General features: G+C 46.9%; 1 protein-coding gene across 6 annotated transcripts in view; it reads right to left on the bottom strand.

The window, feature by feature from the left end:
- NME9 (NME/NM23 family member 9) overlaps positions 1–26,227 on the bottom strand; it is an 808,977-nt gene that overhangs the window by 619,683 nt on the left and 163,067 nt on the right. For all 6 annotated transcript variants that reach the window (XM_069615815.1, XM_069615818.1, XM_069615816.1 and 3 more), the window contains one exon: positions 122–179. In XM_069615815.1, coding sequence (XP_069471916.1) covers positions 122–179 — 58 coding nt within the window. The remainder of the gene's footprint in view (positions 1–121; positions 180–26,227) is intronic.

Raw genomic sequence — 26,227 nt, 5'->3', positions numbered from 1 at the left:
AATAATACTGATGGCTGGTTAATTACCCTTTATATGTTGAATTTGCCACAGTATTAAACTGGTTAAATAAAATTTAAAAAGGGCATATGTCGAAGCTACAAAAAAAAGTCATACATCTTACCAATCAGCCCTCTGGAAGACATTACTTCCTCCCAATGTTCTTGGTTACTAACGGAGATCTATAGGAGCAACAAAAAGAAAACAAGTTGACATTCAAATGTGCACCATCTTAAAATTGACACTGATGCAAATGTTACATTTGTTAAATACAGATCCAGCTGAGGTTGGACCACACTTCATAGGCTTCTGATGTGGGAAATCTAAAAGAACCCATCCTCTGCATCTTGTCATACAATCAGAAATGCTTAACGGGTCAAACAGTATTATTCAATAATTCTATTTACTATTTTCACAACCACATTTTTGATTGCTTCACATTCATTTTCCATTACATATAAAGTTTGTAGATTGATTTATGTGCATTTGCTTTATCAAGGCCTGGTGTTCAAGCTTTCCACACGTCAGTGCATGTGTTGGTCAAATCTCCATTCATTAAACAAATAGGTTTATGTTTCTCAGTCAGCAAGTTACTGGTAATGGAGTTTAATTCTTGTGAGATTTGCACTTCAATTATGTCATATTTTGTTGCGTTTCAACTGAACTTTGCGAATGGGAGCTCTACAGTATGCCAATGCATCTTTCTACATTTGTCTGTGGATCCTACTGAAACCACATTATTAGTAACTTGCAAAATGGGAAATGTTCAATATATGTACAGGAATTTTAGAAAGATTGAACGCCAGGCCTTCACAGAGTAACTGTGAAACAGGTGTCTGCCAACTTTAGTGGAAAATTCAATTGAAACAATGAAAAATGTGGATGTTAAAATAATAAATACTAAAAAAGTGAAGAACAACGTTGGACGTTTTTGTTATTTCTGAATGTTGTAGCATATTTTATAGATAACTAGTCAAAAGTACACGCTCTCCGAACAGGTTCTGTGGACAGACATGACAACACTCTAATCAAATTGTTGAAAATCAATGATCTTGTAGGTCGCTGTTTTGATCTGACTATCGCTTGATGTTCTTTGCACTCTGAAGTAAACTGCACTGAAAATGGGCATGTGTGGCTGGCTGACATACCCCGGAGCAGACGTTGGGGGAGACGAGAGTTGGTTTGCTGCTGCATTCTGGGACCTACTGTGCTCCCTCCCCACCTGTTGCCTCACCCTAGTGTGGTGCAGTTTGTTGCGGTGCAAATATCTCGGGAACCGTGCATCCAATGGCTTTGAAACGTTCATTTCAAGGGTTTTGTTCCTCGTGTCGAGACTGGTCCTTCTACGACCACATTGATGTTTTGCCGATTTTAGGCAACCGTCTATCATGTTTGAAGGTGCTGAAATCCAGGAAAGTGGGTGGGGTGTCTAAACGTTATGCAGCCAGTGTTGTCCGGAGGGTCCTAACAGGTAACACATTTTGATGCAGATTGGTGAGACGGTGTGGAATTGTATAAGGAACAATACTTTGCCATACCACAAACCCACACATTTTCACTTTTATGAATATAGATAAAGATTAGACCTAGAATGAATAAAATGAGCAAGACCCAAGAACAAATGAAATAAGATGTACCGTCTTTGGCTCTCATTAGAGATTTCTGCCTCTTGCTAGCTGGATATTGCGTCAAAAAGCGACATGCGCCAAATTGTGGAGCGCCCCCAAATGTGGGGAAATTACTGAGAAAGTAATTTATTTTCAACGCCAGAATTCAGAATATCATTGTACAGTGTGTAAGGGATCAAGAGTAAAACTTGTATATAGTGGCATGTTAGTTGTTGGCTATAGACTTTTATTCATCAAAACAATAAGAGGGTTGGGGGAAATCTATCCCTAATCCTAAGAGGGGTTTCCCGCCTCAACAAAACAAAGGAACGTCTGGGTCCGGATGTTAAAAAAAAGAGCGTCCTCCATCCTGTATCCAAACCCTAAATTGACCCTTACACTCTAAAATCAATATAATGTGTACACGTGAATTGCAACAAGCCAAACCATCAGGGCTTTCCTTCAAAGTTCCAAAACACAAAGGTTTCAAAAAGTGCAGAAAGAAAAGGAATTAAGTTCCAACAGGAAAGGTGTCTAGCTTCCCCTAGATTTCTTCTGGTGATTAACAAGTCACTTTATCACAGTTCACATTCAATTTCTCATTCTCTGTATTTCCATCAGTTTCTTTAAAAGGGGTACAGTTTCTCCCCTTTTCCACTGATTGCTCCTCTTTCTACCCTTGGCGTACTCTCCTGCCAGAGTATCATATTACAAATCAATGTATTCAAGTTTACTTTGCTTCCCAATCCTGGTTTACTCTCCTGCCAGGATGTTTCGGTTTCAGAAATTCAACCTCACTGGGTGCTACTCCAAAGGCCTCCTGTGAAAATCACGTCCTAACATCCACTTCTGCCTACACAGTGGAGATCCACCCCTCCATGGTCTCCAAACCTCCGCTTACTAGACCGCACTTTGGTCTCACCCCTCTCGCAAAACGGCGACAGCACAATGCGCAGGCAGCCAGTGTGTTGCTCTCACAGGCATCTGCGAACGCTGCCTCCGGGTCTATGCAGCCAGCTTGTTCAAAGAAAATCCACCAGCTGCTACAATCACCAGACAATGACTCTGCGCTACTAACTTCGGCCCCATATGAGCAACGCTCTGCTACTCTTGAACATGTCGAGGCACCATAGAAGCCTACACCATTCATCCACACTGTCCTGCCAGTGCCTGCTTTTAGCCATGCCGGTACGTCAGACTCACCAGTGGACACCTTTGCAGCATTGTCGATGCATGTTCTTAGCCATGATGCATCCGAGTACTCACCTGAGATTACAACAACTGTATTGCCAAAGCATGTTAGCCATGATGCATCCATGTACTCACCTGAGATTACCCCTACTGTAATGCCAAAGCATGTTGTTTGCCATGATGGCACTTTAGACTCAGATTACCCCTGCCGCAGTACCAGTGCCTGCTTTTAGCCATGAAGAGACCCCAGACTCACCTGTGATACCACCTAATGTGTTCAGTGGCACGCAGGCTTCAGCTAATGATCATTCTTCCACCTTGGCTGCTCCTATCTCCCCACCCTCAGCAGGATCGAGTCCTTGTAAGCCTAATCCCCCTACTCCCTCTCTACACTGCACACCCTTATTAACCCCCGCTCCCTCCCAGCCCATGCTCTAGATGTCCACAATCTTATCACCAGTTGTGACCTGGATCTCCTTATTATAAGCAAAACCTGGCTTCACTAAAAATCTGGCCCAGCACTTCCCCTTGCTATCCCCCCAGGTTACAATATTTTTCGGCAAGACAGCCCTTTACAGAAAGGAGGAGGGGTGACCCTCATAGCTAAAGAATCCATACCTATCAGGAAAATGGAAGGGGAACTGGGCAATGGAAGTGACTACCTCTGCCTTTAAATTAACCTTTCACCTAACTGCACGATTGCCCTCCACATCGTCTACTGACCCCCCAGGGCCAATCTTAGACTTCCAGGATACACTCATACACACCCTGTCGGACAACCTAAAGGTCTCCACAAAAGCCATCCTACTAGGAGACTTGAACCATGGTCTGAATGACCCCAATGACTCCCATGCAGCCACGCTTGACAAAGCCCTCTCCACCCTAGGCTTTAAACAGGCCATCACTATGCCTACCCATGTTGAAGGACATACCCTTGACTGGGTTGCCCACCACAATTGATCTCTCACTATCTCAGTCATAGCTCCCATTCCGTGGTCAGACCACCATACCATTCACTTTAACCTCAACACCACCAATGGATCGCTCAAGCCAGAGTTTCCACTCCCCCCTGCCTTTACCAGGAGCTCCTGGCAACTTACCAAAGACAGACTCACACCTTACTTATTGGTGCCTGCCCTTAAACCCTCGTTCTCCAATGATCCTGAAAGCTTAGCCAGCAAATTCAATTCTATTATAACTAAAGCAGTTGACGCCATTGCTCTACTCACCCATAGAAATGGCAAGCGCACCAAACACACCAATGCCTGGTTCACCCCCCAGCTCCTTGAGTTACGCAACAAGAAAAGGGCTGCTCACTCTGGATGGAATACCAACCCTAACGATTTGTCTAAACAAGCCTTCCAAATCATCTCCAGAGAATACAAATCTGCCATAATCAAAGCCAAAGCCATCTCTTTTAACAAAAGGATAGCCAATGCTAAATCAGATACCAAAGCAATCTTTGCCATCTTCCGAGAGCTTGAATCCCCAACTCCCACCCAGCCTACTGTCACCAAAGATGAAGACTGGTGCAATAGCGTCCAATCCGCCTTGCTGGACAAACTTAACTCCCTTCAAAGCAAAATCCTTGCCCATCAAAAGGCCCTCAGCCACCAAATCTCTAACATCCAAAATTGCATCACCCATGTCCTCCCCTTTATCACTTTTAAAGAAATGAGTGAACCAGAAGTTATTGCCCTCCTCGAATCCATCAAGCCGTCCAACTGCAAAGGGGAAGCATGCCCGACCAAACTCATCAAAGAATTGTCCTCTACCCTTGCTCCATTCCTCACTGCTTTGATTAATGCTTCCTTCTCCACAGGACGTGTCCAAAGCAGCCTCAAGGAAGCTTGGGTACGCCCTCTCCTTAAAAAACACTTGCTAAACCCTCCATCCCTGGTACCTACAGACCAATCACCATCGTCCCGCTCCTCCTTAAAATCTTGGACAAAGCAGCCTATCTCCAGAGAATCCTCAAGGCTAATAACCTTCTTGGCCTCTGCCAGTGAGGCTTCCGCCCTAGCCACGGCACAGAGACCGCTCTATTAGATCTTAAAAAACAAATGGATGATCTCAGGGACTCAGCCCAACCAGCCCTCCTTTTGCTCCTGGACTTGTTTGCGGCCTTCGACTTGGTGGAACACAAAACCCTCTACCACCACCTCTCATCCGCCGCCAATTTCTCTCCCATGGCCACAGCCTGGATTACCTCCTTTCTTCAGGACAGAGTGATGAAAGTCTTCTCTGACAAAGCCTGAGCTCATCCGAGCCTCATCAAATGCTGAGTCCCACAGGGCTCCTGCATATTCCCTATACTATACAATCTGTTAACAGGGCCACGTTTCCACATCTTATTTGCGTTAGGCATCGCCTATACCAATTCTGCTGATACGCAGATCCTCATCCCCCTTTCCGGGGACTATGACTCTGACAGGAAAACCATCAATTGCATTTACTATCCGATCCAAACATGGATGGCAGAAAATTGGCTGTGCCTTAACGGGGAAAACACTCAATTACTGCTAATTGGATCCACTACTTCCCTAAAGAAGCTTGACCATCAATACTGCTCCTTCAAGATCGACAACACTACCATCCCAGTCCCAAAATCAGTAAAAACCCTGGGAGTTCACCTAGAATCAAACCTTTCAATGTCCAGATAGGTCAACGCGATAGCATACCACTCTAAACTAATCAATGCTGCAAGACCATTCCTCTCCGATCCTAATTGCCTCACCATAGCGAAAGCAATTATCAGCTCCCGGCTTGATTATTGTAATGCCCTCCTAGTAGCCACCGCCTCAAAAAATATCAGTAAACTCCAAACTGTACAAAACAATGCCCTTAGAACAGCCACCGGCATTTCCAAAAGGGAACACATCTCAGCAGCCAGGAAGAAAGTGCATTGACTCCCCATTAAAGAGTGGATCATCTTTAAAACTTTTACGCTCACCACAAATGCACCCATAACACGGCTCCCATCTATCTATCCAAGAGAATCTCCAAACCCTTCTCAGACAGACCCATCAAAACCGCATACACCAATCGGATCACCATTCCCAAGTCTCTCTGGGTTCGGGCAGGAGGCTCCAGTTTCCCGGTCTTGACCGCGACACACTGGATCCCTACCTCCCCAACTCAGAAGCATTGAGTCACTCCTAGCTTTCCGGAAAGCGATAAAAACCCGGCTGTTGGAATAACGCTGCATATCTGAGGTGAGAACTGACTGTATAATTATGATACTTTGCCTGTAACCACCTATGTCTAGCTATACTGTGCTGCTCGCTGTAACCCCGAGCAATGACATTTTCCTGCAACTAAGACACTCTCCTGCAACAGCGTTTCAATGCCCAAGGGCTGTTAGTGCGCTTTACAAATACAAAATAAAAAAAATAAAAAATAAAATATATATATATATATATATATATGTATATATATATATATATATATATATATATATATATATATATATATATATATATATATATATATATATATATATATTGAATACATTACTCACCGTAATTGTATTTCTGATGCTTTTATCTGCTTAGATTCACATGCTCTGCATAGGCCGACATCTAGTGGAAGTTGCGGAGTATTACAGTTTGTTTTTCGAAACTCGAAAATGGGCGTCGACACAGGGCGTGCCAGTAATACTATCCCTAGTGCGACGTCCACTGTACCCATGATCCCTCACGCGTGTAGGACCCTCAGATTGTATTGTTTCTGACATGAGGAAGCATGAGGAGTAGCGTGAGTACAGATAATCCAAGCAGATAGAAAGAAAGGTAAGACTACAAGCATCCATGTGCCTTCTCTCAGAGGGGAGGAAGGGTGGGTCGCATGTGAATCTAAGAAGATACAAGCATCAGAAATACGATTACGGTGAGTAATGTATCCCTTCTGAGGCTTGTGGAATCTGCTTAGATCACATGCTGTGCATAGATTAGCGAGCAGTACCTGAAGAAGGAGGTGGGATATGAGAAGGGTCATGAGCAAATAAATGTCTTAGAACCGCCTGTCCCACTTGTGTATCTGTCTTGGAATGCGGTGTCAATGCAGTAGTGCTGAGTAAAAGTGTGAATAGAGCTCCAAATAGCTGCTTTGCAAATGGTGTCAAGGGGTACATGTGCAATGAAAGCCAGAGTGGCCCCACTGCCTCTTGTAGAGTGGGCTCTTGGTGTGAAAGGCAGAGTTTTTTCAGAAAGGGAGTAACACAGCTGGATACAGTTAATAATCCACTTAGAGATGGCACCTTTAGAGACACGATCCCCCTCTCTGCCTGTAGCTACGGAGACAAACAGTTGATCTGTTTTCCTTAGCGGTCTGGTCTTGTTTACATAGTAGAGGACCTCCCTACGCACATCTAGGGTGTGTAGTTTCACCTCAGCCGAGCTTTGTGGGTTTTGGACGAAAGGCGGAAGCTCGATGGACTGGTTCACGTGGAATTTGGAAATAAATTTAGGTGAGACCCTAGCGTGTGTACGCAAAACCAGTTTATCTTTGTGAACTGTAAAGAAAGGATCCTGCACTGACGGAGCCTGAATTTCACTAACCCTTCTTATGGATTTAATAGCTACTAAGAAGGCTGTCTTATAAGTCAGGTGTTTGAGACTGCTTTTATGCATGGGTTCGAATGGGGGGCCCATGAGTTTAGCTAGCACCACATTAAGGTCCCACCCTGGTGGTGGGTTCGAAATAGGAGGGTGAAGTCTCTTTACTCCTTCCATGAAGGCTTTAACCACTGGAACTTTCCACCACGACACCTTGTTATGGGAGGTGGTGTATGCTGACAGAGCTGCCAGATGCACCTTCAGTGAGTTAAAAACCAGTCCTGCATCCAGCAGGTGGAGCATGTATGTAACAATAGTTGAAGGAGTGCAATCAACTGGGTTGATTTGTCTATTCTGGCACCAGATAACGAATCTCTTCCACTTGTCAAAATAGCAGTGCCTTGTGTTAGGTTTCCTAGATTCTTTTAGGATGTCCATACATCTTTGAGGTAAATTGAGATGTCCAAACTCTATGACCTCAGGAGCCATGCTGCTAGGTTCATTGAGCTAGGTAGAGGATGTACTGTTTGACCTTGATGCTGGGACAGTAGGTTGTACCAGCCCGGGAGTTTGATGGGTTTGCACGTCGCTAGTCTGCGTAAGTGTGGGAACCACGGTTGTCTCGCCCACATGGGAGCAACTAGGACGAGCGTCATCGATTCCCTGTTCAACTTGTTCATCACCTTCCTGATGAGGGGAGTTGGTGGAAAAGCGTATGCAAACATTCCTGACCAGTTCATCCACAGGGCGTTCCCCTGGGAGCCTGGTTGTGGGAATCTGCATGCAAATCTTGGGCATTGTCTGTTTTCGCTTGTGGCGAATAGGTCTGTGGTGGGGGAACCCGACTGAGAGAAGAGATCTTCTACGATTTCTCTGTGTAGACACCATTCATGCTCCTCTGGGAGGGGATCTCTGCTTAGTCTGCTAGACAAGTGAGATCCCCTGGAACATGTTGCAATTACAGGAAGATGTTCCGTTTGAGTGCCCATGTCCAAATTCTCTGGGCAAGTTTGGACAGATTTGGCGAACAAGTCCCTCCCTGCTTGTTTATGTAAAACATGGCTGTAGTGCTGTCCGTCCGGATCTGCACTGACAAATTTAGCAGGTAGGGCTCGAACGCTTGAAGCGCTCTGAATACTGCCAGAAGCTCTAGCAGGTTGATGTGATTCTTGGCCACTGAGTGAGACCAGAGACGCTGAGCTGTGTGGTGGAGTAGGTGAGCTCCCCACCCTGTCAGGCATGCATCGGTTGTGACTACCGCCTGTATCTCTGGATCGTAAAAGGGTTTCCCCTTGGACAGATTTTCTCTTGTCCACCAGTGAAGGCTTTGTACCAGTGTTGGTGAAACGACCACTAGATCGTCCCACTGACCACTTGCCTGAGACCACTGTTTTGCCAACCATTCCTGCATGGGACGCATGCGCAGGCGCGCGTGGGGGACTAGGTAAATACATGACGCCATCATGCCTAGCAAACGCATTGCTTTGCATACCGTTATCTGACGACCGGCCTGATATTGAGGAATTTGCAGTAGTATATTCCGAATTCTCTCCTCTGATGGAAAGGTCAACCCCTCTTGTGTGTCTAGGATAGCTCCTAGGAACTGTTTGGAGGTGCTTGGCACCAGACTTGACTTTTTCTCATTTATTGAGAAACCCAATTCGAAGAGGAGGTCGATTGTTCTTTGAATGTTCGTTCTGCAAATCACTGGGGTTTCCCCCATGATGAACCAGTCATCCAGGTAAGGGTACACTGGGATTGCCTCCCTGCGTAGGTGTGCTGCCGCCACCGCCAGTACCTTGGTGAATACCCTTGGAGCTGAGGCTATTCCGAAGGGCAGTACCTTGAATTGGTAGTGCCGACTGTCCACCTTGAAGCGCAAGTACTTTCTGTGCGCTGGGAACATGGAAATATGAAAATAGGCATCTTTCATGTCCAATGTTGCCATGTAGTCCCCCTTTTTTAGGAGGGGGATTACCTCTTGGAGAGTTGTCATGCAAAACTTTTGGGGCTTGACATATTTGTTTGCAGGCCGTAAGTCAAATACTGGGTGCATTGTTAAATCTTTCTTTGGTACAAGGAAGTAACTTGAATAAATACCCTTGTTTACCTGGTGTCCCGGGACGAGTTCGATCGCGTCCTTTGCTAGCAGATTGACGATCTCCCCGAGGAGGATTCTTTGGTGGTCTAGAGAATGTGTTCTTTGTCGTGGAGGGTGATTTCGGGGACGCTCTAACAGTTCTATGCAGTATCCTGCGGACAGCATCCATCTGTCTGATGTGATCCCTTCCCAAGCTTGGGTGAAGTTGGAAATGCATCCTCCTACCGGGGATGCGTGAGAAGGGACCCTGAACAGAGCATCACTGTTTTGGTGGAGGCGTGCCGCCGCCTCTACTGGGGCTGCCTCTACCCTTACCCCGTCCTCTCTTATTCCCTCTGCTATAACCTTGGGTAGACAGTTGGTTATTGTTCCACTGCATACCCTGGCCCTGGGAATAGTTTGACCCTCTTTGGGAATTTTGTCCGCGTGTGCAGTGAAAGTTGCCATTACCCCTTTCATTAGGGGGTTTGGTGGTTAGTTGACCTAGGGACTTGAGTGTTTCATACTCGTCCTTGGCATTTTTCAGCGTGTCCTCGACCGCCTTACCGAACAATAGATCTGACTCCACCGATTTGTCTAACAATGATGCTTGGGTTTCGGCCTTGAATCCAGACTGCCGTAACCAAGCATGTCTCTTGATAGCAGTACCCTCTGCTATCAATCTACCGGCATTATCGGCGGCATCAAAGGTTGCCTTTAAAATGCAACCAGATACGACTCTTCCTTCTGCTGAGACTTGTGCCAATTGGCTCTTTAGGGGCTCTGGGGCAAAATCTATGAGTGCCGCAACTTCCTCCCACTGGTGGCAGTTATAACTCGCCAGCAGGGTGGTGGAGTTGGCGATTCTTGCTTGGTAGGCGGAAGTGGAGGCAACCTTTCTGCCAAACCCATAAATGTTCTTGCTCTCCTTGTCGGGAGGAGCTTCTGATGATGACAAGGGTGTTCCTGCCCTCTTGAGGGTGTTTGTAATGACTAGGGAGTCCGGTTTCAGATGCCCTCTTATATACAGTGGGTCTGATTGGGCTGCCCTGAACAGCTTCTCAACCCTGGGGTTGACTGCCCTGGTGAGGTTGGGGTTTACCAGTGAAGGGTCTATTCCTCTTTGGATTGACTTAAGCATAGGGATGGCCTGCACAACAGGTCTCCTTTCTCCCACCAACTCTTCAGCAAAATCTCTTTCCTCTTGAGCACCCTGGGTGTCAATGTGGAAGTGGTTTGCTGCTCTAGATAGGACTTCATTTAGAAGGGGCTGGTTGTCGACAGGGGAGTCGGTAACCGGTGGTTCCTTATCTACCGGGGAATCTACCCTGAATATTTCTGGGCCGTCCTCTTCCTCCTCTTGTTCCACATCTTCCCCATAGTAGCCAGTCCCAGTCTGTTCTTCCAACATGCCCAAATCTGTATCTTCACAAAGGGAAGGATCTTCTTGTTCCTGAGAATAAGGGTGAATGGGAAGGGATCTGAAGACCGTGTTGTTTCGAACTGGGACTTTTTACTTGGGGGGATTGGATCCTTGGAACCTGAGGGTGCCGACCCGTCGGGTTTATAAGTGAGAAAATGTTTGGGATTTTTAGCATAGAAATCTGCCAATGATGACATTCTTGACATGACTCTATCTATGTTCTCACTAGACCACTCTCTTGAACTAGGAATGACACTGCCTTGGGGGAGTTTCCCCGTCTCATCAATAATAGAGGTATGAGACCTGTCTGTCTGTCTGAGTGGAGTGGAGTGGAATGTTTCTGCGGCGTGGAAGTAGGCTGAGACTGCTTCCTCTGTTGTTTCCCCCCAACCCCGTGGCTGGGAGAGTGTTTACCCTGCTTCTTTGGGCCTTCAGAGCTTTTCGACACCTGGCGTCGAGCTTCGGTAGTGGTGGTACTATCCTTCGACCGTGTAGGTTGGGACTCGGGAATGGGCGCTACTTGTGCTGACGCCGACTCCTGGAGTGCGGTCTGGGGATAGAGGTTGGTTTCGTCTTCCGACGATCGAACTTCGGGTACCTTGGGGAGCAAGGCACTTTTGGCAATAGTGGATGATTGCCTGGCGTCATGCGGCGATCTAGACCGCGAACGCCCAGAAGACGCCGATTCGGACCATTCCCTATGTGCCTCTTTCCGAGAGCTCGACGTGCGCGTCGAGTCTCGTGGGACTTCGTGTGTTTGGAAGTGCTGTGGGTTGCACTTATGTCGCCGGGGGTCTTCCCCATAGCCGCCCTGCCGGACGACATTCCGAGGTCGGGGACCTGCGCCTGGCTGTCTTTCGACGCCGTGTTGCCCTCGCCATCCGAAAGTATGGCGTCGCTGCCTTCGCTGAAGGCACCCTCCGCGGCCATGGCCTCTTGACGCCTGGCGTGGTGGGCCCAACGCTTGGTGGAACGGTCTTTTAGTGTTTTAGGTTTGAACCTACTACACGCTCTGCAATTTGCCTCGGGGTGATCCCTTGGCAAGCAGAGATTGCATATGGCGTGTTTGTCAACCCAAGGATACTTGCGGTTGCACTTTGGGCAAAATTGGAAAGGGGTACCCTCCATACGCACCTTGAGGCAGCGGGCTGGTAAGTGTAGGAATATATATAAGAAAGTATATAAGAGTGTATAGTATGTCCACCCCCCACTCTCCCTACTTGTAGGGCCGAGGCCAGAGGCCTTCCTAGGCCCACTCCGTAGTGAAGCTCTCGACGGTCGCTTTCTTCTCCGGTTCGGCGTCGAATTTCGGTGACTCGACGTTAGGGTGGAGAAATGTCAGGTTTCCTTTCCCTATTCAGGCTATTTTCCCTTATTCAAGTTTCTTTCCATTATTTCTCTTTTATTATTCTTTTTTAGATTAGCCTTGTGTGGTGGGAAGTTTTCTATTGTAGTTGGTTTGGCCTTAACTTCCTGATTCAGAATCCTGGTTCTGACCCAAGGCAAAATGGAGTTTCACAGTGACAGCTCTGATTGGTTAGAAAACACTGCAGAACAACAATGAACATTCTAAACTGTCACTCTTTGCCTTTCATCATCTAAGCCCCAGCTGAGAGGACGTGTGTTGTGGCCGCTCCTGCTTAAGACTTGGGCCTGGTGGATTTTATCCTTCAGGCGCTAGCAGTTGAGCGGCTACTTTCTTTGGGGTTTCAGGAGAAGTTCTCAGCTGTCAGGAATGCGTTTTGAAGACAGGAAACTCTGAAGATCTTTAGGAAATCGTTCTGGAGATAAGTGACTTTGTTTAGAGATTGTTTAACTGCCGCTCTTTTTATCTTAAAGACATTTAAGTGAGAACTCGTAAAATGTTATCTTTGAATTTATATTTTGAACTTTTTGAGTGCGCTTGAAGTTTTGCGCGAGGTTAACGGGTGAACGCTATTTGTTAAACACGTACTACGTGTAATCTGAAACTAACCGTTGAACCTTTGCGCATGCGAGTGAAATTAACGCGTGTGTTTTCAAGCGCGTTGTTTCGGAGTGAGAATTCAATTGCGCGTGTGTTTCCAGCGCGTGTACTTCCAGGCGAGAGAATTCAACAGCGCGTGTGTTTACAAGCGCGTGTGTTATCTGCGCGAGAATCCATTTGCGCGTGAATTCTGCTTCGCGTGTGTTTACAAGCGCGTGTGTTTTCTGCGCGTGGACTTTTCTTACAGTGCGCGTGTTCTTCAGCGCAGGAAGTTTTCAACGTGCAAATCTTCAGCATTGAGATCATCTGCGTGTGTGTTTAGCATGTGTTTCTTCAAGAATTCTCAAACTCTATTGAATTGTAAAAAGGTTTTGGAAACTAAAGAAAAGTTTGAAAGAAAAAGGAAGGAAATATTAAAGACAATTTAACTGGACAATTAGTGAATTTTGGAAAAAAGGCAAAGAGCAAAACTTTCCAGGTTTGCCCAAAATGAAAAGTTGCTGTGAATTTCAAGAGACTCAAGTAAGAGAGATTTTCAGCTTCTTTACAAGCTTCTCTAAGAAATTTCAAGAGGAGAACCAGGTATGATTCTTAATTATTAGTTAAGGATTTAAAGTCTTTCCAACTCTAAAGGTTAAGTAAGTAATAAAAGGATTTGTATCTGCTTTTCTTATATCCTCTGCAGGTTCAGCTTTGGTTAGCCTTGACGCAGTCAGCCTGGTGTTGTTTTGTTATCCACTTCCCCCTTTCCCTTTGGGATGTAGTTTGCAGAGCTGAATTAATATCTAGTTCTGGGAATTACATTTCAGGGGGATTGTCGGGGGTTCAGCTGCTTCCGCGGACACAGGACCTCTCCGCCTGACAAGAAAAAGGGGGAAATATAACAATATTTTTCAAGGTATGGCTAATGCCAGGGAACTCCGCTGAATGCTTCCGACCAGTATGGCGGAAAAAAACAATCTGAGGGTCCTACATGCGTGAGGGATCATGGGTACAGTGGACGTCACACTAGGGATAGTATTACTGGCACGCCCTGTGTCGATGCCCATTTTCGAGTTTCGAAAAACAAACTGTAATGCTCCGCAACTTCCACTAGATGTCGGCCTATGCACAGCATGTGATCTAAGCAGATTCCACAAGCCTCAGAAATATATGGTGGTGTCTGCCACTGTCTGTGTCCACCAGAAATATGGTTATAAGAATGGCCCCACCTGCATATAAAAGTGTCATTATGACTTAGTAGGTAGGACTGGGAAACCAACTGATGAGGAGCCGAAAGAAGGGTCTAGGGGAGTCCCTTACCAGTCCCATCCAAATTTGAGAAAACCGATGAGTGCAATGTTAGAGTCTGAGTACACTCACTCAAATTTTGTCTAGGATTATGGCCAAGCCTCGGCAGCATTAGCTCGTAAGAAAGTTGATATACAACCTCATGTTAATGTTAACATCTTTTGGAAGTATGGAAACACACAAGAGGTCCGAGTTTTGATAGAGACCGGGGCAGAGGCCTCATTGATTCATCAAAATCCTTCCAGGTTTAAAGATCGACACTTTACCATTACTGGACTGGGAGGTAATGAAACACTAGCGGTACAGACAGGAGTTGAAATGAAGATTGGTAATTTGCCAAAGCAGAAATATCAAGTGTTGATTGTCCCGATCCCTGAGTATATAATTGGTTTTGACATTCTGGAAGGGTTGACTCTAGGACTGGGAGCTTGTATACCAGTTATTGTAGGCAAATTGAAAATCCCTCTGGTGCATGTGCCTCTGGCCACAAAGTGTTTGTCTATGAAGCAATACTGCATTCCCGGGGGTCATAAGGAAATTCCAGACGCCATTAAGGAATATGTAAGACACAGGAGTATTTCGTCCAATCACTACTGTTTGGAATAACTCAGTGTGGCCCGTAAAAAAAGTGGGATGGGAGTTGGAGAATGACTGGATTAGAGAACATTTAACAAATACACTCCCCCTTTAGTCCCTGCAATCTGAGATACCGTCACCTTGATTTAGAACATACAAAGGTTTGAGGGAACTGGTATGCTATGTTAGACTTAGCAAATGCTTTTTTCTCTGTGCCCTTTGCTGAGGAGTGCCAGGAACAGTTTTTAGTTTCTTGGAATGGGTGGCAGTTTACCTTCACGAGTATGCCTATGGGGTTCTTGCACAGCCCAACAATTTGTCACCAGCTGTTGGCAGAACATTTGGACAAGATACTGTGTAAACTTAACATACAAATCTCACATTACATTGATGATATTTTGATTCAGGGCAAAGACAAACAAAGTGTGCGAAATCAATTGCAAGTAATCATTGATGGGCTGATGAAGGAAGGGTGGGAGATTAACCCTAACAAAATTCAAGGGCCAGCTGAGACTGTGGTATTCCTGGGAATTCAGTGGCATAACGGGCATCGAGAGATGCTGCCCGAAAGTTCAGCAAAAGATACTTGAGTTTACCACTTCTGTGAACAAGAAACAAGCTCAACAGTTCAAAGTGCTGTTTGGGTTTTGGAGACAGCATATACCACATTTAGGGCAGATATTGGGTCCATTCTGTAACGTGAGGTGAAGAAAGTATGCGAACAACAGAGAGCGTTTGATTTGGCAAAAGACACTGTGCAGCGTGTGCTTGATTTGTGGACTTTGAAGTCAGGAGAAGTGAAATTAAATCTGTGTACAAGAAAATTATGCTAACTGGAGCTTCTGGAAAAAGCAAGACAGAAGGTGGGTTCCCTTGGTATTTTGCAGTTTCAAATTACCTGAGGCTGGTGATAGATACACCCCGTTTGAGAAGCAATTTCTAGAATGCTATTGGGCTCTTGTTGGTACTGAACAAATGACAGTGGGTCATAATGTACTGATCAGGCCCGAAATCCTGTTTATACAGTGGGTTTTAAGTTCACCGAAAACACACAGGATACGACACGGCCAAGAAGCCAGTATAACCAAGTGGAAGTGGTGTAGGGGAGGAGTGGTCCAAGGACCCCCCTGGCCTACATCTCCACCCCAGGTGAGGGCCATGGCTCATCGGGCGTCCCCTCCTTACCACCCGGGCCCAGGTGGTGGATGGCTCACCTGCTGAAGACACTGCCCACACGTATTGAATTTAGCTAGGCCTCAGAAACCATTTTGTCCAATAAAGATGGTGTGAGCGTAGCGCACTGTAGCGCGGCCCCCACCCTCGGAGAGTTTCAATTTTCCCTGTTGCCGCAGCACCCTGGCAGATCCGCTGTGAGCACGTTCCCACGAACAGGACGGACATGAGCTAGCATAAGATACTAACACTGTAACATTTCATCGTCCGCAGTGTAGCACTGCTCCCAGAATGACCCGGTCAGCAAGGCCTGGGTGATGGGAAGATCTGTAGAATGATCATCCGATGAAAGCAGAAAGGTACCCAAATATGAATGTCAAAAACCACTTCTAACACGTATATCCTTTCCATACAACCACTTTTACTAAAGAAACCTGTAAAATTGTGTATGACACCAGCCATGAAGGACCCACACCCCTGCAGGGGTGTGCAAATGATAAACGCATTCCGGGGGAGTGTTCCTTATATGTATCATTGAAAACCGTACACCCCGCGGTCCCGCGCCATAACTGAACTAATGCTGCTAGAGTACACAAGAAAACGAATGTAACCATACAGGGGGCACATGTGAAGGGTGTGCGAGAATGCACTTGTCACAAGTGTATGTCTAAGCCCCTTGCATGCCACCACCGTCACATACGGTGGCGGGTCATTTTCTATGTACTGCACCAACCTCAATGCTACCTCACTTACTGCAATTGTATATGCATATAGCTAAATACTGTAGTTGTCAAAACATAGTGTACGAATAAGTTGCTCAGACTGGATATAATTGAAACACCTCCAGCGAAATGAAATGTATGTTTTCAAGTAATTCAAACAAATATTATAAAGTGTTCTAATGATTGGGATGTTTTCGCCTCCAAAAACCGGCAACACGCGAGGAAAATACCTTTGTAAATATGTGCAAGGCCATTTCCCCTCCCACCCTCCGGAGACTGCCAAACATGAGAGCAGAGGCCCGCGCCGCGCTGCCCCACCTCCCCCAACTAGACTGGAGCCGCTTCAAAGATGTGTAGCCCCCTCTGCAGCACCCAAGGCCACGGGCCGCCACCTGCATTATTTACAGCACAGCAGTAAACCTCTGCCTGAACCCACACTTCCGAAGGCGCCCCCTCGTAAACCCCACAACCCACCAGATCATCTTAGACGTATGGCCCTGCGCAATCAGGACACCCAACACTGTGGCAACACACAAGCGGCACATTTATAACCACATCTAACAAGACAGGGAGGCTTGTACCGTCCGTCCCATGCCCTGAAGCTTAGCCCCTCAACCTATGGCTCCGGTCAACAGGACGCTGATAACCATGCCCTGACGAATGACCATTAGACCCCTCACAAGGTGCATTCCTCCTGTGTTGCATTAACCTGTAGAATAACCTATTGAAAGATTTACTAAAGAAAATAATATTGCAATGACTGAATGACTGCGGTGTGCATGGCCTAGGGCAAATAAGTCAGGAAAAGACATTCATGTCTGACACCGGCCGCGATGGCACAACAACACCGCCCGGATGAACTCTGCCAACCTGCCAGGCCCAGCCCAACCCACGAGGCTGACCAGTGACGTTCTCCAGCCACGGCCAACCACATCGCAGCAGCACCTATAGTTAGTCATCGCCACCCAATCCCATTGAACTTGTGCCCCCTATAGTATGTAGGTTCTTATGACGTTTTTTGTAAATATATACGCCTGTCTTTGCTATTGTCAGACAGAGCGCTCTCGGAGTTTGCAGAGTTCTTTGCATGCCATATTCTGATTGATAAACTCCCATTTAAGCTCACTCGCACTCTGTCTTGGCCTTATTCCCTACTTGGGAGAGTCCTTCATTGTCTCTCATTGCGGGGAGGATCGTGCTGGCTGGGGACACTTGCCTTCAGTGGTGACCCCGAAAGCGTGATTATTACTATTATTTTTTCCCGATCTAACATTACCGTCCCCTTTTGGCACGAGAATCTCCGGTCGAAAAGGGATACGCACGGTGAGCCGGCTCCGGGAGGCTGGCCGCCAACGGCGACCGGTACACTAAGAAGTGCGCACTCAAAAGAGAGAGGGTACGGGATCCCAGTTGAAAAATCCCCTTTGAGTACCGCTCGCCGGAGCCGGGGCTGACTGTTGAGCTGACGGCAACACTGCCTGGACGGACCCAGTTTCGGAGACTATCGGTTCAAGACGGGCACGTGAGTATTGAGTGCGAGCGATTGTAAAGGGAGTGGGGGAAGAAGTGTAGGACAGGGAACGAAGAGGGGGTACGCAGATCTACTAAGGATCATCCTAAAATTTTCCTTGCTTTTTCTTTGCATATGGCCATTAGGATTAAGAGGTGAATAAGAGATAAAAGTGATGGGAACCTAGCTCCGAAAGGGGGTGGAAGGCGGCGCCGCATAGTGCTATCTTGACTAGTACTGGGAATATATGAAGAAGTGGAATATAAGATAAAAAGTGTCCAGCAAAAGGGGGCACTGAGAATATATTAGAGACCGCTATTACTTCTTTCTTTTCTTTTCTTTAGGGTTAGGGGGAAAATAAAAAGTGAGATTAGTACAAAACTCAGGGAAAGAGTAAGAGGGAGAGAGTCCTACTATAAGAGGGAAGAGCAGACCAATACATATATATATGCGCATCCATATATCGGAATAAGAAGGATAGGGACAGCCGGCTAGGGAGGAAAGGGAGGGTAGCTTGAATTGTGAACAGAGTGTTACTGGGAGGTGGGTGCACCTCGTATGTGTCAGACGACAAGTTGATGTTGTAAGTGTGTAAAATAGCTATAAATGTATAGAAATGGAATGGTCATGGTAAGTGTGACCGGATAGAACTTTTTTGAAGAGAAAAACGACAAGGTGGAGTGAGTGTGTGCCTATTTGATTTCCGGGTTAATGTTGTCAAAATAACTGATGGTTTGCTCTTGTATGTGCCCCCCAAAGAGAGGAGAATAGAGACTGTGTACAGCCAGTTTTGTATTGCGCAGGCAGGGGGCAGAGCACAAAGGAGCCCATTATTGACTGTGAGGTAAAAAACGAAAACAATATTGGTAAGAGGTTTACATTGTAACTGTGGACACACAGATAGAAACAAGCACTAGGAGAATACACAAGATGGGGGCCGAAACACCCTTATCACATATTTGTAAGAACTTACCAGGCTACGCGGAGCGAATTAAGAAATATCATGACCAATGGGTAACCGAGTTAAAGGGAGAGGGGTTACCCCAGATATGGGCCGAGGGAGGGTCATTTGATAAAAGTGTTCTGGATATGGTGGCCACATGCATCTGTTTGAAGTACAAGGGGAAGCAGTTGCAAAATAGGAGAGAAGTATTAGATCTCTGGAGGTTATTTGAGGAGATACCACCACCTAAAGCGGCAGCATTAAATCCTGACCTCCCGTCCACCACCGACAATCCACTGATGATACAGAAAGATGTTAAAGAATTGTCAAGTGTAGCGCCACCAATAGAGGTAATAAGTTTGTACCCGATATTAAACAAGCCTGTGCCCGCAGAAGGGTACAGTGACCCCACTTACGTGCCTCCCCCGACAACTATTACACCCCGCCGGCCCACGGCACCCCCGCCATATGAAAGCACAAGGGAGCGAGCCCAGGCAGGTACACAAAGGGTGGACATAGAGAAGCTCACAGATGATTTACAATCAAGACTTTCAATAGCAAAAGATGAGCTCTCGAGGATAAAAGACATATGCGTACAAACAGCACTCAATGCAGCTAGATCAGGGCGCACGTCTAGAGCGCCAGGTGAAAATAGAAAACCTGAAGAGGGGTGGAAAAAGGGCGAGATACTGTTCAGAATTGAAGAAGAACCGACACGAATAATAGAAGTAGGGACACGAGAGGGAGATGTTGATAATGAGGAAAGGCCTGTGGGGGACAGAGAGGAATTACTATGTGATATAAGGGACGATTTAGAAGAAAGCGACAGGTTGAGTATGGCAATGGGAGGGGGAAGCGAAGGGGGGGATGGTACATGTTCAATGAGAACATTGGACGATGAGTGGACGGGGCGATTAAGGAACAGGGTGGGGAAAATGGCATCACTGGGAACATCAGCAGCCAAAACGGGTCCAGATGTAACGACAAAAGGAAGGCTACAGCTCCCATTGATACATAGGGGAGGAGGGAGGCCTAACTATATCCCATGGGCTCAGATGGATAAAGCCAATTTATTAAAGCTATTGCCCCCGTTGTCAGGAGGGGCAAGTAAGTGGATATACGCCTTTGAGAAGCACACTGCCGGGGTACCCCTAGCAATAGGAGACGTGAAGAGCTTGCTCGTATCAGCAGTGGGGGATCAGGCCGAGAGAGTATGGGTCAAGACTGGTTTCCCGGGAGTAACATTAGACTGCGACCGCCATGACGGAGCCTCCTTTAACACAGTGCGTGCAGGGGTGTGGGATGCCTTGCGGGAAACATTCCCAGATACGCCAGACTTACAGTCAGTAATGCAGTGTACAATGAATGATGGGGAGGAGGCTATGGATTACATTTTTCGGGTCCAAGAGATGTGGAGAGCAGAAATGGGCACGCCCTGGTATCAATCGACATCTTTATTTTATTTCATTATAAAAAGAGGGCTCCCCAAAGAAGTGCAAAAGGCGCTCGATAAGATAGCTGGTATTGAAGCAAAGGGGTGGCCTGAGATCCAGAGCATAATAGTACACCATTGTAAGAGAATAAAGGAACGGGAGAAGGAGGTGGCGCAGAAGAGATTGGCAGACGAAGCAAAACTAGTGCAGACAAAGTTAGTGAAGGTCGCAGCGGCTGTAGCCGCACTCCCCCACAGCAGGGAGGGAGATGAGGAGGAGGAGGGGCTGACAGCAATACCAGGAAGGGTGGCAACTAATTGGGTTGGAGCAGGACAGCGTCAGTGGAACGAGCAGGAACAAGGTGGAGGTCCGCAGTGGCAAGAGTGGACCCCTCGAGGGGGACGAGGTGGGTACAGGGGCAGAAGAGGAGGTGGACCGGGATACGGAGGAATGGGAGGAAATGGATGGCAGGGCCCTAGAGGTGCACAAGGGAGTTGCTGGAACTGCGGAAGATGGGGGCATTACTCTAGGGAGTGCAGAGCCAGACCCAACAACGGGTTCCAAGAGGTAGAGCAATATGGACACCCCCACCCGGGGAGCCCATATGGTCTTCCAATGGGACAGCAACAACTGAGAAACCCAGGCCAAGGTAATAATGAGCAGCAGCAGGGGCACCAGTATAGAACACAGACCCACCCACAAAATAATGACAATATGCAGTAAACGCCAGGCAACCCTTTCGCTACAACAGCAAACGGGGCCCCCGCACCAGCACCCTACAACGGCATGTCAGTGGTTTCAGGAAGTGTCTTTAATCAAGGGGGGGCGATGAGACACCCCGCATAGGACAGCCCACAGAGAACACTTGCGTGTCCAGTTCTATCTACAACCTACAATGCAGCAGAGGAACCATTGGTAGGGGCGCAGATAGGAGACAAGCAGTTCATATTCATGGTTGATTCGGGAGCGGAGAAATCATGTATCAGGGAGGGCCGGTTCCCGTTATCTAACAGGAAGTTAGAGACGCAGGGGTTCTCTGGGGCTGTAATTGAAGTTCCTTACACAGAAGCCTTGGATGTAACAGTGGGGGGTAAAACTGTAAAGGCACCCTTACTGTATTACGAACATTCACCAATAAATTTATTAGGGAGGGATCTCCTGAGTAAACTTAACATGACCATATCATTTACCGAGAGAGGAATAGTGTGTTCTACACCCGGGATATGCCCCTTGCGTGCAATGTTGGTAGTGCAAGCCTACACAACCACACTGGAAGTACGAGGGTTGCCGGAAAATGAAGAAATGTTTATTGAAGGGCTAAAGACATTGGCCCTCATAATACCAGAGCTAAGAAAAATGGACTGGAGGATCCCAGCGGAGTTCCTCTTCCGCCCCATAGTGTGCCCCGACACCGCACCAGGATCAGTGGTATCATTAGGCTTGCACGCTGTACAGGTATCAGCGAAAAGGATCGCTGTGATTGGAGTGGATAGGGAAGGATGTGAGTGGCGTACAGTACTGTGTACAAATGCCAACATCGCCCTACGAGAGTTAACAGATGAGGATCTGTTTTCAGACACAGAAGGGGATGGTGAGATAGTAATGGAAATAGCGATGCCCTGTGACATTTTGATTCAAGCCAGGGAAACCCCCGTCCAACTGATGGCAGTGGTAGGAGCACCGCCGTCCTTTTTTGATGATGACATGAGGCTCGTACCAAATAATTTGTGGACGACAGGCCCCCATGATGTAGGGCTGTTGCATGGAGTCCAACCTGTGGTAATAAAGCTAAAGCAAGGGGCAATTTTATCCCGAGTGAAACAGTATCCATTGTCCCGTGAGGCTGAAGAAGGGATAAAAGAGACCATAAATGCACTACTAGCGCAAGGGATAATAGTGCATTCAACCTCCCCATGTAACACATGTATTTATCCAATCAAAAAAGCAAAAGGAGGGTCTTGGAGGATGATACAGGACTTACGCCCCCTAAATGATGTAATTCAGAAAGAGTTCCCTTTGGTCCCGAACCCTGCATCCATATTATTCAGCATCCCGAAACTGGCATCACATTTCACAGTAGTGGATTTGAAAAACGCATTTTTCTCAATACCCCTCGCTGAAGAGAGTAGATACCTTACAGCATTCACACTGGGGGGGTAAAAGGTATGAACACTGCAGACTACCACAGGGATACTGTGAGAGCCCGAGCATATTCAACCGCATATTGCATGAAGACTTGGGAAACCTATCAGTTGTGAGTACAATCATTCAGTACGTAGACGATTTGTTAGTGTGTGCACAAGACGAAGAAACATGTAGAAAGGATTCAACAATGATCCTGACACTATTGGCCAATAAGGGGTACAAGGTAGATAAGGAGAAACTACAGTACTGCCTGACAGAGGTCTTATACCTGGGACAGCTGATATCAAAAGATGGAAAAAGAATAATTCCCGACAGGGTAGAAGCGATAAGGTCAGTAGCGGGACCCACAACAGTAAAAGAGATGCAGAAATTCTTGGGAATGTGCAACTATTGCCGAGCATGGGTATTAGATTATGCAGCATACACAAGACCCCTACTACAAGCACTCAAAGAAGCACAACAGGAAAATAAAAAGATCGAATGGTCAGAAGAAATGAGCATGTCATTCAAATCATTAAAAAGGTTAATTTCAAGCGCTCCAGTGCTAGCCAACCCTGATTATGGACGCGAATTTTACCTATTCTCACACTGCAAGGGAACACTCATGACAGCTGTTCTGACACAAAAGACGTCCTTAGGACACAAGCCTTTGGCTTACTATAGTGGTACTTTGGATGCCGTAATGCAAGGCCATTTCGCGTGCGAGCAATCGCTCGCTGCAGCCGCGTTCACGATTGAGAAAAGTGCCACAATAGTAATGGGTTGCCCAGTAACATTGTTTGTGGAACATTCATTATTTGCAATACTTGAGAGGTCAAAAAGTACACTGACAACACAGCGGGCAACAGCTTATGAAATCATATTGTCCAGCACCAACATCCATGTGGTAAGATGCAAAACAGTAAACCTGTCATGATCTCTGCTTCCAAAAGGTCAGGGTTTTCCCAACTCCCTTGGAAGCAGATCCATAACCCAGGTTCCGAGTGCCAACCAGTCCCAATTGGGACCTTTTGGACCCAGTCCTGGCGCCAGTGGCACCAGGCTCATAAATATGCCCAGTCCCAGCGCTGGAAGCGCCGGGCTCATAATGCTTGGGTGGACTTACCTGCAGCAGACCATGCTGCTTACTTGCCTGCCAGTTGAGCCTCTGATCCTCTTCTGTTTGGAACTACTTTTCCTGTTGGGTGGGGCAGGAGCCACTCCCTAGGTTCAGAACACTGGAACTCTTCTGGAAAGCAGGAACTCTTTTCTTACCTAGGCGTGGCTGTGGAAGGAGACACCTAAGCACTACAGGAGGCTATTTAAACCACACCCGATGGATGAATCTTGCTTTGCGTTATTCTGCATCCTCTGCAGCAGAACGCTCATCGTGTCTTCTGCATCTGATCCTGGGCCTAAGGAAAATGGCTTACCATCCTGAATCCAGTCTTCAGCAACACCTATAAAGACAAGAAAGAACAGGTTAGCATTACGGTCTTCAGTGACAGCGCTTCACTTACCTGGTCCATCGGCTGTCACCAATGCCTCGCGCTGCATTCCGGCATCTGAAAGACAAAAGCTTACCAACTCTTCGCACGCTCCGGAGGCCTTCGGCGCTGCATCCCGCATCTGAAAGACAAAACAAGGTGCGTTTAAAGACATTGGGGAACTTTAATACTCACATGCCATTACTCCTATCCACATCTAACCCAGTGGGTATTCCGGCACCCTGCAGCCGCTCCGAACTTGTACCTGCAAAATAAAAAGACAGTTAGAGCGCATCGTGAAGCAGGCAACAAGCGCTTACTTACGTGCTTCCAGGCGCTTCTATTCATCACACGGGCTCCATCTTCAACTCACTTCAGCCCGTCATCCGCCATCGCCGGAACCCTGCAAAACAAGAGACATCATTACTAAAGACTTTTAAAGACATTAGAATTACTCGAAACTTACCGTTCGTGCAGTAAACGACGGACAGCAGTCCTCTGAAGTCAAGAGGCCTGCTCCCCTTATCCAGTGAAGAAACTGGTTACAGCACCCTGCCCCGAGGCAGATGGAGAGCACGGCGTTCACTTACCTAAGACATCTTACCCTTCGAGTCAGACATACAGTGCACAGAGGTCCAGCCCAAAGAGCCAGCCGTGTGTTACACATCACCTTTGAAGATACGGTATACGCCCAGTCAAGACCGGCGCCTCTACGGGAATCAGGTGAGCGTTACAAAACCCCGCGACATTCATTACAGAAGCATGCACACTAGAGGACATGCAGGACCACGATTGCGCAACCTACACAGGAGAGAGAGAGGAGGACACAGTGGTGTGTGAGAACGCTCTGAGCGAGGGGGAAGTGTACTTCGTGGATGGGTCTGCATCGATTGATGTGGACACGGGAGAAAAGCATGTTGGTATGGCTGTGGTGAGATTAGAAGATGGTGAGTATGAAACATTAGTGCAGTACCGCCTCCCATCACATTACTCCGCACAAGCAGCAGAACTGATTGCGCTCATAGAAGCGTTACATGCAGCAAAAGGTTGCGCAGTAACAATATACACAGACTCAGCTTACATGACAACAACAGTACATGGAGGTCTAGCAAGATGGGGGCGGAGGGGATTTCGGCGGGCAGACGGAACACCAGTACAGCACGCAGAATTGTTGAAAGAATTAATTGAGGCCCTACAAAACCCTACTGCAGTAGCAATAGTTAAGTGCCAAGCACATACATCCAACACAGACGTTGTGTCTTTGGGGAACGCTGCAGCGGACGCTGCCGCCAAGGAGGCTTCCTATTTTCATAAATATGAAGCAGGTGAGTACATGCTGCAACACAAGACAAACGAAGAGCCCCTAGAAGGGTACAACATGATGCCCATATCACAAATACTAGAATTGCAGGGCGGAGCTAGTGAAGACGAAAAATTGATGTGGACAAAACGAGGGTGCAGCAAGTCGGGAACAGACTTACTGTGGCGGCAAAATAACTCAGGGAAGGTGGTAATGCCAATCAAGTTACTAGAAATTGCGTTTCAACAACTACACTTCCCTGCGCACAATACCAAACAGCACATTGCAGCCGAAATACAAGAAGAATGGTACGTGCCCTGTCTTCAGGAGCACGTATCTCGATTAGCAATGGAATGCACAACATGTCAGATCTACAATTCAGGAATGACATTACGCACGCTCCGGGGAACAATTCCGAAACCCATTGGCCCATTCAGAGAGCTGCATATTGACTACGCGGACATGGGGGAAAGGTGTAATGGCGCACGGTACATGATCGTGGTTGTGTGCCCATTCTCAAGGTGGGTGGAAGCAGGTCCGTGTGCACAACCTGATGCCAAAAGCGCTGCAAAGTTCCTAGTGAGGGAAGTGTTCCCGCGCTGGGGAATTTGTGACGTGATTCGCTCAGACAACGGCACGCACTTTGTGAATGAACTTTTCAAGGAAGTGACGACATTATTGGGAATAAAACATAAATTATGTTCGATTTATCATCCTCAAAGTAATGGCGTAGTAGAAAAGATGAACGGACTGTTAAAGGGCAGGTTATCAAAACTATGCTTTTCATTGAAGAAGAATTGGATCTACTGTCTGCCCCTTGCGCTATTTGAACTGAGAAATCAGCCAAGT

This window comes from Ambystoma mexicanum, chromosome 9, assembly GCF_040938575.1.
Source record: "Ambystoma mexicanum isolate Mex_15411 chromosome 9, UKY_AmexF1_1, whole genome shotgun sequence".
NCBI lineage: Eukaryota > Metazoa > Chordata > Amphibia > Caudata > Ambystomatidae > Ambystoma > Ambystoma mexicanum.
The sequence above is the reverse complement of the archived record's forward strand: the minus strand, read 5'-3'. Positions and strand labels throughout refer to the sequence as shown.